This window comes from Myotis nattereri (assembly GCF_964212035.1).
Source record: "Myotis nattereri genome assembly, chromosome: 1".
Taxonomy (NCBI): domain Eukaryota; kingdom Metazoa; phylum Chordata; class Mammalia; order Chiroptera; family Vespertilionidae; genus Myotis; species Myotis nattereri.
The window spans coordinates 47,172,289-47,185,635 of record NC_138075.1 but is presented as its reverse complement, the minus strand read 5'-3'; the positions used below and the strand labels follow the sequence as shown (position 1 = coordinate 47,185,635).

Here is a 13,347-nt window from a genome sequence, read left to right as displayed (position 1 = left end):
CTGTTAGGGTCAGTTTGCATATTACCCTTTTACTGTATAGGATAGAGGCCTGGTGCTCGGGTGGGGGCCTGCTGGTTTGCCCTGAAGGGTGTCCTGGATCAGGGTGGGGGTCCCCACTGGGGTGCCTGGCCAGCCTGGATGAGGGGCTGATGGCTGTTTGCAGCTGGTCACACCCCCTTCAGGGTGGGGGTCCCAACTGGGGTGCCTGGTCAGTCTGGGTGAGGGGCTGAGGGCCGTTTTCAGGCTGGTGGGCGACTGAAGCTCCCAGTATCTCCTTTTTTTCTTTTTCTTTTTATTCTGGGATTCATTTACCTTCTATATCTGTCACTGGAGCTGAGAGCCGGCTCTAGCTCTGAGGCCCGGCTCCAGCTCTGAGGCCGCAGCTGGCTGAAAGCAGGTATCTGGGATTCGTTTGGCTTCTATAATTGAAACATTGTTGCTTTTGGAGCTGTTGCTTCAGGAGCTCAGAGCCAGGCCGCGGCAGGCGGGGAACCTTGGCTTCCTCCTTCACTGGAGCAAGCAAACCTCCTGCTCACTTCAGCTGTGTGGCTGCAGGGCGCCATCTTGGTTGGCAGTTAATTTGCATATTGCCCTGATTAGCCAATGGGAAGGTAGCGGAGGTACGGTTAATTACCCTATTTGTCTATTATTAGATTAGATAGGATTCTCTTCATTGAAATACCACATGTCATGCAGCCTCTAGAAATCTTATCATATGCTCATGAGAGAATGAAAATAAAAAGACAGATTTGTCTTAGTATTATTATGAAAATGGTTTTCACTTTGTAGACCCCTTAAAAACTGACTTTGGGACTTCCCAGGGTCCCAGAACTACACTTTGAGAGCCACTGCACTGCCTTAAACAATTTTTTTAGTGGTTTTGTTGTTGTTTTATTTTGGTATGGGGGTGGGGCATTAAAGATGTACATTTCATTTTGTAGCAATGTCTAGGCATTCTTGGCACCTGTACTAAGACCTTGATTACTCATTAGTAGAACTAGCACATTTAAAAGAGGAGTAAAAACAAGTCTTCAGTTTTAGAAATTGTGTTTATTAGACATTGACCACATAGTCACACACTACATTCAGAGCTCACTGACAGCCCCAGCCAGTTTCGCTCAATAGATAGAGCATCAGCCTGCAAATTGAAGGGTCCCAGGTTTGGTTTCTGTCAAGGGCACATGCCCGGGTTGCGGGCTCGATCCCCAATGGGGGTGTGCAGGAGGCAGCTGATCAATGATGTTTCTCTCTTGTCGATGTTTCTATCTCTCTATCCCTCTTCCTCCCCGCCCCCCAAATCAATTTTTTAAAAACAGTTTTGTCTGATTAACTGATTTCTTTGGTTACCAGCTGTAGAATTTTTCCCCATGGACTTTGAGTTCCAAATATAATAGGCTCTTTAGAGAATCATGTAGTTAATGGATGTGGAATTTATATGGCCATGAAATCAGATAAGAGGACCCATAGGACCTGATGATATAGTTACATTAGTGTCAACTCCCTGATTTCTTCAACTAAAGTAGATTACAAGAAAGTTGGATGTGATACAGGGATTGGCAATAGGGGAAAGACTACTTCTGCAAAAAGTATAGACATATTAATGACAAGAAAAAGTAACTGCTGACAACCCAAAGAGGAGATTGAAAAGCAAAACACACAAGAAAACAGCAGAGCAATTTGGTTATAATTAATAGAGAACCATTAACCCGTAATACCTTAATAGCCTTTAATGGAATGTCTCTTACCATACCATAGGTTCATCATGTCTAAAATAATGTTCCTGAGTTATCAAGAAAAAGATTAAAATATCCTCTGTATATGGAGAGTCCTCAACTTATGAATGACTTGTGTTTCAAATTTAATTTAATTTTCAAAACATTTTTTTGGTACTCAAAATATTTTTCTATAGTAACAGTTGTCATTTTGGGTTCCAGACAAACTGCTTTTTCATTTTTATCTGTTCAACAAACAACTTTTAGTGCCTAATATTAGTAGAAGTATTTCAGCTCTGGTCGGTATTCTCACTGGTTAGAGCTCTGGCCTATGAACCAAAGGGTCACAGATTTGATTCCCAGTTAAGGGCACATACCTGGGTTGCAGGTTGAATCCCTGCCCTGGTCGGGGTGCATGTGGGAGACAACCAATTAGTGTGTCTCTCACATGGATGTTTCTCTCTCACCCCTTCCCCCCACTTCCACTCTCTCTAAAAAAATCAATGAAAAAAAATATCCTTGGGTGAGAATTAACAACAAAAGAAAAAGAAGGGCCCTAGCCAGTTTGGCTCAATAGATAGACCATCGACCTGCGGACTGAAGGGTCCCGGGTTCGATTCCGGTCAAGGGCACATGCCCAGAGTAGGGTCTGATCCCTGGTAGGGGGCATGCAGGAGGAACCAATCAATGATTCTTATCATTGATGTTTCTATCTCTCTCTCCCTCTCCCTTCCTCTCTGAAATTAATGTGTGTGTGTGTGTGTGTGTGTGTGTGTATTACAGTTAGCTCTCATTTATAGTTTTGTTTCTCTGAGAATGCTTTCTAAGGCCAAAGCCTGGGCATATACCATTCCCCTCTGACCTCCATCATTTGCCCTGAAAGGGGTTCTATGGTCTATATCAGGGGTGGACAAACTAAGGCTCAGGTGCCAATCCAGTCCACTGCCTGTTTTTATAATTTTATTGGAACACAACTATGCCCATTCATTTACACATTATCTGTGACTCTTCTTGTGCACCAAGAGGTGAGAAGTTACCACAGAGACTATGTGGCCTGCAAAGCCTAAAAAACTTACTATGTGCCCTTACATTAAAAGTCTGTCAACCCCTGGTCTTCACATTCTGGCCTGCCCTAGTCTCACTGTCCTCATCTCTTCCCCTCACTTCACTATATCCTCACTCTCCACTTTGCTGTGCCTCAGAACATGCCAAATGCATTCCCACTACTGGGTCTTTGTATCTGCTTTTCCCACTACCTAAAATGTTCTTCTAATTTCCACATGGCTACTCTCTCACCTTTCTTAGGTTCCTCTGCTTGAATGTGCCCTTCTCATAAGGCTTGACTGCCCTTTATAAAATAGCTACATCCCCATCTCTCACATCTATTCTTTTGCTCTTAACTTATTTTTCTCCATAGGGCTTACCACTATCTCACCTATATTTACTTGTTCATTTATTGTCTCACATCACTTGAATATAAGTTGCAGAAGAACAAGGACTGTTAGTTTGGTGCTTTGCTATATATCCCATTACTTTACAACAGTGTCTGGCCCAGAGTAGATGTTCATTTGTTGAATGAATGAATGAATGAATGAATGAATGAATGATGAGTAGATGAATACAAGGAAGCAATCATACGTACGTGTATGCTGACCTGCCCTTTATCCAGAGAGTAGTTGTCAGCATCAACCAGGATTGAAAATTCAGATTGAGCCCTAACCAGTTTGGCTCAGTGAATAGAGCATCTGCGTATGAACTGAAGGGTCCCATGTTCGATTTTGGTCGAGGGGCACAAGTCTGGGTTGTGGGCTCGATCGCCAGTAGGGGGAGTGCAGGAGGCAGCCAGTTAATGATTCTCTCTCATCATTGATGTTTCTCTCTCTCTCTACCTCTCCCTTCCTCTCTGAGATTAATAAAAATATATTTTTTTTAAAATCAGATTGAAACAAGATTTAAGAGCAGCATATAGGTAAATGGTGCTGTTTTCATTTGAAAACTCGAAGTTACTAGAGTATTCAATAACGTGTGATCTCTTACTCCTACCCTTTCTCTTTTTCAGTCCTTTATGTTGAAAGCTGACAGCTGGCCTTATTTATCTCTAAGTACTGTTCTCCAGTACTTAATCCAGTGAATTCCACAAAGAAGGCTCTTAATAAATATTTGCTCCCAGGAATAGACCTTCATATCTTCTTAGCTGTTTTATGTAACTTCACTACTTAGCACAATGCCTGGCAAATAATAGAAACTCAAGGAATAAATAAGTTAAATTATTTGCCTGCTCAGGTTAAGACACTGCTTCAGGTTATCCACTGTTTTGTAACAAATTACCCCCAAAATATTAGTGGACTACAACAACATAATTATATCGTTTCTGTGGGTCAGGAGTTCACTAGTGGCTTATTGTGTCTCGAGGTCTCTCCTGAGGTCACAGTCAAGATGTCAGCTTATTTGCCCTGACTGGTTTGGCTCAGTGGATGGAGCGTCGGCCTGTGGATTCAGGGGTCCCAGGTTCGATTCCGGTCAAGGGCATGTACCTTGGTTGCGGGCACGTACCCAGTGGGGAGTGTGCAGGAGGCAGCTGATCGATGTTTCTCTCTCATCAATGTTTCTAACTCTCTATCCCTCTCCCTTCCTCTGTGTAAAAAATCAATAAGATATATTTAAAAAAAAAAAAGATGTCAGCTTATTTGATGCTGGAGGATCTACTTCCAGGTTGGCTCAGCACATGACTATTAGCTGGAGGCCTCTGTTTGTGGCCTCATGGACCTCTCCATAGGGTGTACTGCTTGAGCGTCCTCACAACACCACAGCTGTCTTCCCCAAGAAAAGTAATATATCCAAGAGCAAAAGCAAGGAGGAACCCTTTTATTACTTAGTCTGAGAAGTCACGCGCATCACTTCCACCACATACTGTTTATTGGAAACAAGTTTCGAAGTGCAACCCACACGCAAGGTGAGGGGAATTAAGCATCAACTTTTTGAAGGGAGGAATGTCAACAAATCTGTGGATAATTTCTAAACTGCCGCAATCACTATGATACTCTGAATTGAGTAAAGAGAAGTTGCCCATTTGACAACTTTACTACGTGCTCTCTGTTTATTTTGATCATCTTTAATTTCTTTCAGCAAACAAATCTTGTAGATGTTTTGTTAAATGTACACCTAAGTATTTCTTTTTTTTGAGCTATTATAAATGGTATTTTTATATTTTTAAATTCAGTCCCCAAATGTTGATAGCTAGTATATAGTAGACATACAATTGAGTTTTGTATGTTTATCTTATATTCTATGACCTATCTAAAGTCACTTATTAGTTCTAGGAGTTATTTATTTAGTCATTGAGATTTTCTATGTAGACAATCATGTGATGTGCACATAAGCACAGTTGTATCTCTTCCTTTCTGATCTGTATGCCTTTTCTTTCCTTTTCTTGTGTTATTGCAATAACTAGAACTTCCAGCACTGTGTTGAATAAAAATAGTGAAAGCAGCCCTAGCCGGTTTGGCTCAGTGGACTGAAGGGTCCCAGGTTTGATTCTGGCCAAGGGCACATGCCTGGGTTGCGGGCTTGATCCCCAGTAGGGGGCATGCAGGAGGCAGCCAATCAATGATTCTCTCTCATTATTGATGTTTCTATCTGTCTATCCCTCTCCCTTCCTCTCTGAAATCAATAAAAATATTAAAAAAAAAAAAAAAGAATAGCGAAAGCAAACATCCTTGCCTTGTTTCTGCTCTTAGGGGGAAAGCACTCAGTTTTTCATCATTAAGTATAATGTTCAGCTCCATATCTGGGATATAGAGGGAAAATGAAAACCCAGGGAACTCACCACCATGTTATTACTCAGGTCTTGAGGTCCTTAGCTGGTCTGCCTTCTTTTCTACACCTTTCACTGTGGGGAAATAGGAAAGGGAACTAGAGAGCATATAATGGTATTTAGGGATAGCCTCACTGAGATGACTTTTTGAAAAAAGATTTGAAAGAAGTGAAGGGAGAGTAAGCTTTGAGAATATGTTGTAGATAGATGGAATGGCAAGTTCAAAGGCCATGAGATGGAAATATGCCTGTTGTGTTCAAAGAGCAAGTAGGTCACTGTGCTAGAGCAGAGTAGAAGATGACATTGACTAGAGAGGTAATGCAGGCCAAGATCATGTGAGTCCTTTAAGGTCACAATAAGAATTTAAACCTTTAAATCTGGGTGAAATGGAAAGAAGCTTTTGAAAGATTTTGAGCAAAGGAATCAGGATATGGTTTAGGTTTTAACAAGATCTCTCTGGCTTCTGTGCTATGAATAGGTCAGAAAGGTATAAAAATGGATGTAAATTAGGAGGCTTTTGGAATAATTTAAGGAGTTCTTGGAGCTGGAGAAGTGCAGGTAGTGAGATATGTCAAAATTTGGCTATATTTTGAAGGTTGAGCCAACAAGATTTGCTGTCAGATGTGGAGCTTGAGAGTAAAACTCTGAAGGTTTTGGACCTGACCTAAGCACCTGAAAGGATGAAAATGCCATTACCCGAAATAGGAAAAACTCAGAGCCAGTTGTTGGTTGGTTGGGGAGGGGATGTGTCAGGGGAAGAGTGGATGTCAGGAGCTTAGTTTGGCTCATGTTAAATTTGAGATCTCTATTTAGAAATCAAATGGAAATGTCAAATTTGCAATCAGATATATGAATCTGGAGCTGAACTGAATCTGAGGGAAAGGTTGGGGCTGGAAATAGAAGTTCAGGAGACATCAGTTATACATAAAGAAGTACAAGATGCTGAGGAATGACCAGAAAGATGAGAGGAAAACCAGGAGAGAGTGATGTTCTTGCTTTGGAAGCCAAATGAAGGAAGTGCTTCAGGGAGAGTGGTCAGCTGAGCACGAAGGGACCAGATCCCTGAAAGCAAGTATGTACTAGAAGAAATGGTAAAAATGAGGTAAAATTTACTCTTTCCACTATTGTGCTTGGATCAGTCTCGAATACACAGCTGTTTTTGAGGTTTTGAATTGTCCTCTGAAGTAAAGCAGGTTTTGAATCAACATTACACTTTCCCTGAGACCTGGGGGAACTTTACTGCTTGCTGCCTTATACCTAAGTCCAAATCCCTTTACCGGTTCCTGGAAAACAGGTGATCACTTTTAAGAAGGAGTACTACTCAGCACTCTAAAACTTAATGTTTAATGAGATTATGTCTGTAAGATCCTTGGTAAATATGAAATTACCTGGAGAAACACAAGGCACAAATTATTACTACTATTTTTAGGACTATAATCTTCAGATAAGCCAAGTCATTCCCTATTTTGTGAACATTATTCAAAATAGGAAGCTTTCTGAAATGAACACCAATTTTTGTCTTCAGCCTACTTACTGCCCTAAAGCTACCCCCTAATAGAGAAACTGGGTCTGTTAAATGTTGTGTTTTTTTCCTGCTTTTTGTCCTTCCTGTCCTCTTATTCTCCCAGCTGTCTCAACTCAGAACCTTGTAGGAAGAGAGTTACACTTCAGAAAAATGTGTTTGCTTTGTCATTTAAACAAGCCTCCATTTTGTTTTTCCATACAGAATTTTCCCCTCTTGCATTTGCAGCAGTTTCTCTGACCTGTCTTCTTTTCTGCTCATTCATTATTACTAAGGTTTTCAGATTATACCAGAGGAAAAAGACAGATTTATAAATGTGTTCCTGCCCAGCTCTTTCAAGAGTAGGACTTAACATTCTAATTGTATGCCTGTTCTCTATACACAGCTGTGCTCATCTGCTCTTATTAATGCAGTGCCTATCTCTAAGTCTTACCTTGTCTAGAAATAAATGGACTCTGTTCCTGTTCAAATTGGTTATACAGTAATCAGAGCAGCCCATCACTGGGAGGAGACATCCATTTGAGTTCACTTGCTAATAGCCAGAGAGAATTTAGCCTCATTGCTTTCTCAGGTTTGCCATTTCCCTTAAGATGTCACACCCTAGAAAGGATAGGAATCCTGTGCTTTTCCCTCTGGGTCCCCCCGCCCCCACACACACACACCCCTGCAATCCTGTGTGTGTTTTTAGCTAAGATAAAGATAAAGGGACATTTTGAGGAAATTGTGTAAAAAGAATCAGAATCCACCAGTGATTGCTGTGTAATGCCTTAAAGATCTGACCACTAATAAATAATGAGATCTTTGGTAAATTACTTAGCCTTTCTGGGCTTTCATTTCCTGATTTGTACAGTAGCTTTAACAACCCCTATATGGCAGGATTATTGGGAGGACTCTGATTTCTCTTAATGGTGTGCCCTACTCAAAAAGTGATTTAAGGCTGTGAATATTTGATAAGCTAATGAGTATGAAAACACATAGCACATAATAGATGTTCAATAAATGTTTGAATTAGACTCTAATTGACTAAATCAAAGTTCTTTCCTGCCCTAATTTCATCAGACTGAGACTTCCTGAAAGGATAATGCCCTCCTCCCTCTCCCCCCAATTCCCTTCTCTGATCTGGTTTTATGACAGAGCATCATAAAATCTGATCCCAAAGAGAACAGAGGCTAAATAAGGTCTTATTTAAAAGGCATGCCCAAGAGTTCAGGGCTCGAGTCCTGTACTCCATGGTTTTATCTAAACACTTTCTTTGTATTGACATAATAAAAGCCTACTATGGGCTAGTTATCTAATTTAAAATCTTATCATTTATTTGTTTTCATTCTGTAGTATTGATTAAAAATCTAAGGTTCGTAGAGGTTAGATGTCTTGTCCAAGATTACACTGTAGCAGAGCAAGGATTTGGACTAAGATTTTCTAACCCCAAGTCCTGTGAATTTTAGACAGCATTCTACATCTAAGAAGAAAATGAATAAAGGTGAGTTACTGCAGGTAGGCCCTGGGAATGGAGTGCTGACCCAAATAGTATTATATTAGTGTGTGACCAAGATGAACAGAGGCTAACTCTAGTGTCTCCAGACTTATTCTCTAGATACATTACATAGAAAGTGTGCCTCGGGACTTCCAATCAGAATGACTGTGTTCGAACTTTTGACACATCCCTTCTGGTCCAAACACATAACAAGGAGTAAAATATATAAAGTGAAGATCAAAGAACATGTTTGGGCACAAAAACAAAATAACCATCTTCAGGGATCAAAAATAGAAAAGACAGAAGTCATTGGGGCTGAAGCTGTGGGCCTGCGCTCCTCCAGATCTGGGAACAGAGAATGGTGCCTCAGCACCAACTAGATACTGAAAGTGCTTCCTAAAGAGATAGAACTTGAGGCCAGGGGAGTCAGATGCCAACCCTCAACCAGCCTCATGAAAGGAGGCTTTAACTAGTTAATTGAATAGAGGAGGAAGGAAGCCTAAAGAGTTGGGAAGAAGTATGTCTAGCTGCCTGCTGGTTCAATGACCAAAACTATGATATCCTAAATTTCTTCTAATGGCATAGGCCATTCGAAGACCTGTTCACACTAGGTCCTTAGGGGGCTAGATGGGGAAAATTGCAAAAGTATGAAACAAAGAAAGGGGAAATCAGTAACAAAAACATCTCACTCAAAAAGAGCCTGCAAACTGCCCTGGTCAGTTTGGCTCAGTGATTGGTGGTTAAAGTGTCAACCCACAGGACCGAAGGGTTGTGGATTCAATTTCTGGTCAAGGGAATGTACCTGGGTTGCAGGTTCCCCAGCCCCAGTAGGTAGGGGTGTGTGCAGGAGGCAACCAATAGATGTGTCTCTCTCACATCAATGATATTCTCTCTCTCTCTCTCTCTCTCTCTCCCCCTCCCCCCACCCCTTCATTCCACTCTCTCAAAATCAATGGAAAAAATGTCCTTGGGTGAAGATAAGCTTTTTTTTAAAAAACAGCCTACAAAACAAAATTTTATATAATAGAAAACTAACACTAAGAAAGATAACCAGTAAAATTTAACCAGAACTTACACTTGGAGGAAGATAGACATACTTTTTCCTAGTTCTCGCACTAGGAAATACAACTAAAAACCCTGTCCATTATATATAAAACAAACATAACGAGATTGTGAAAGGTGTAGAAAAGAAGGCAGACCAGCTAAGGACCTCAAGACCTGAGTAATAACATGGTGGTGAGTTTCCTGGGTTTTTGTTTTCCCTCTATATCCCAGATATGGAGCTGAACGTTATACTTAATGATGAAAAACTGAGTGCTTTCCCCCTAAGAGCAGAAACAAGGCAAGGATGTCTGTTTTCACTATTCTTATTCAACGCAGTGCTGGAAGTTCTAGCTATTGCAATAGTACGAGAAAAGGAAAGAAAAGGCATACAGATCAGAAAGCAAGAGATACAACTGTGCTTATTTGCACATCACATGATTGTCTACATAGAAAATCTCAATGACTACATAAATAACTCCTAGAACTAATAAGTGACTTTAGATAGGTCATAGAATATAAGATAAACATACAAAACTCAATTGTATGTCTACTATATACTGGCTATGAACATTTGGGGACTGAACTTAAAAATATAATAATACCATTTATAATAGCTCAAAAAAATGAAATACTTAGGTGTAAATTTAACAAAACATCTACAAGATTTGTATGCTGAAAGAAGTTAAAGATGATCCAAATAAATAGAGAGCACATAGTAAAGATGTCAATTTTTCCCAAATTGATAATATAGGTTAATGCAATTTCTGTCAAAATTTCAGCAAGATATTTTGTAGATATAGATAAGATTATTCTAAAATAAGATTTTAAGACCTATATAGCCACAGTAATCTATGAGACTGTAATATTTGCAGAGGGATAGACACACCAATGGAACAGAGCAGAGAACGAGGAAATAGACAGATACACCCAATTGATTTTGGCAAAGATACCAAATCAATTCTTGGCATCATGAATTAACAAATGGACATCATGGACCGAGAGAGAGAGAGAGAGAATCTCATATAAAAATTGACTCAGCTGAAACCGGTTTGGCTCAGTGGATAGAGCGTCGGCCTGCGGACTGAAAGGTCCCGGGTTCGATTCCGGTCAAGGGCATGTACCTGGGTTGCGGGCACTTCCCCAGTGGGGGATGTGCAGGAGGCAGCTGATCAATGTTTCTCTCTCATCGATGTTTCTAACTATCTCTCTCCCTTCCTCTCTGTAAAAAATCAATAAAATATATTTAAAAAAAAATTGACTCAAATCAAGGACTAAAGCAGAACTGTAAAACTTTTAGGAAAAAAAAATCTTCAGTAAGCAAAGAATTCTTAGACTTACACCAAAAACATGATTCCTGAATGGCACAAAATCTTATAAATAAGTCACTGATTGGTGGATACGTGAGTTTTTGTTAGGTTATTCTTTATAATTTTTTAGTATGTTTGAAACACTGCATAATCTTTTTTAAGTTATAAAAGTGTGTCTTAATTGGACACATTAAATCTTTGCAACTCTTGCCCATCTTACAGGTCCGTGGTAGTGTTGTGGGCAGTTCCCATAGAACTATTTCAGCCCAATCCTGTTTGTCCCATTGGGACTCACAGTACCCCTAAACCCTCCTATAGGAGCCAGAATGCTATTCAAATGGAAAAAATACTCTTTTCGGTGGTCAATAGGGTTTCTCTTGTCTATATCTGAGTCTTTTTGTCTTCCAGGGATGTTGGTAGTGAATGTAACATGGAGGAACAAGACATACGTAGGTACACTTCTTGACTGCACACGGCATGATTGGGCACCCCCCAGGTAAGCACTTTACGACGTTTTAGTTTATGTTAGTCTGAACCACCCTAATCAGTGATCTCTTATACCTTTATCCAGCTAGTGTTGGATAGGTTTTTGGGGTTTGTTTTTTAATTTTTTTAATATATATTTTTATTGATTTCAGAGAGGAAGGGAGAGTGAGAGAGAGAGAGAAACATCAATGATGAGAATCATTGATCGGCTGCCTCCTGTACACCCCACATGGAATTGAGCCCACAACCCAGGCATATACCCTGACCAGGAATCAAACTGTGACCTCCTGGTTCATAGGTCGAGGCTCAACCACTGAGCCTGCTGGCCGGGCTATAGGGTTGGATAGTTTTTAAGACACCCAGCTTTAGGTTGTACACTTGAAACTAATCTACACTAATAAAAGAGAAACATGGTAAATGGCATACGACCGCTACCCTTTTCATTGGCTAATCAGCGAGATATGCAAATTAACTGTCAGCCAAGATGGCAGCCGGCAGCCAGGCAGCTTGAAACTAACATGAGGCTTGCTTGCCTCAGTGACGGAGGAAACCAACGTTCCCCGCCTGCGGCTACAGGACTCTGACCCTGCGGTTTAAGAAACAATGTAACAAATACCTCCGGACTTCAGCCAGCAGATTTGCAACATTGTAAGCAAAGGCCAGAAACCTAGTTTCAGCCGCAGAGGCCTAAGAGCTGGAGCCAAGCCTCAAAGCTAAAGCTGGCCCAGAATAAAAAAAAAAAAGAAAAAGAAAAAAAGGAGCAGTTGGGAGCTTCAGTCACCCCCAGCCTGAAAACAGCCCTCAGCCCTTCACCCAGACTGGCCAGGCACCCCAGTGGGGACCCCCACCCTGAATGGTGTGTGACCAGCTGCAAACAGCCATCATCCCCTCACCCAGGCTGGCCAGGCACCCCAGTGGGGACCCGCACCCTGATCCAGGACACCCTTCAGGGCAAACCAGCCGGCCCCACCCATGCACCAGGCCTCTATCCTATATAGTAAAAGGGTAATATGCCTCCCAGCACCGGGATCAGCGGAGCCATGAGGCCTCCCAGCACCGGGATCAGCATGACAGGGGGCAGCGCCCAAACCCCCTGATTGCCCTGCGGCTCTGTGTGTGACAGGGGGCGGGGCCACAACCTCCCTATCCACCCTGCTCTGTTCGTGACAGGGGAAGGCGCCCCAACCCCCTGATCAGCCCTGCTCTCTGCCTGATAGGGGGGAGCTCCCCAACACCCCCCCCCCACGGGCCCTGCTATGTGTGTGACGGGGTAGAGCCATAACCTCCCCATTGGCCCTGCCCTGAGTGTGAGAGTGGCGGCGCCCCAACCCCCTGATCAGCCCTGCTCTGTGGGTGATAGAGGGCGGTGCCCCAACCCCCTGATGGGCCCTGCTCTGTGTGTGATGGGGGCAGCGCCCCAACCCCCTGATTGGCCCTGCTCTGTGCGTGACAGAGTACAGAGCCCCAACCCCCCTGATGGGCCCTGCTCTGTGAATGACAGGGGGCAGTGCCCCAACCCCCTGATTGGCCCTGCTCTGTGCATGACAGGGGGAGGCGCCGCAACCTCCCCATCGACCCTGCCTTGAGTGTGACAGGGGATGGTGCCCCAACCCCCCAATCGGCCCTACCCTGATCGTGACTGAGGGTGGCATCACAAACTCCCAATCTCCCTGCTCTGTGCATGACAGGGGTGGCGCCCCAACTCCCCAATCGGCCCTGCTCTGAGCCCGACCAGGGGCTGCACCTAGGGATTGGGCCTGCCCTCTGCCACCTAGGAGCAGGCCTAACCCAGCAGGGCGTTATCTCCCGAGGGGTCCCAGATTGTCAAATGTAATTGAAGATAAAAATTATTAATTTTAAAAAAGGGAAAAATTTAAGAAATTAACAGCATCTCCTAACAGTATTTTTCACCTTAGATACAATAGATGTGTTTCTATAAAATAAAAGCATTTGCCATACAGGGAAAGGAAAAATAAAAGGCACCCAGC

The 13,347-nt window shown here is 42.3% G+C and overlaps 1 protein-coding gene across 1 annotated transcript in view; it reads left to right on the top strand.

Moving 5' to 3' along the window:
* Positions 1-13,347, top strand: part of ZNF609 (zinc finger protein 609) — a 202,838-nt gene that overhangs the window by 181,095 nt on the left and 8,396 nt on the right. Inside the window, exon 4 of the mRNA XM_081094333.1 lies at positions 11,282-11,369. Within this exon, the coding sequence (XP_080950459.1) occupies positions 11,282-11,369 (88 nt within the window). The remainder of the gene's footprint in view (positions 1-11,281; positions 11,370-13,347) is intronic.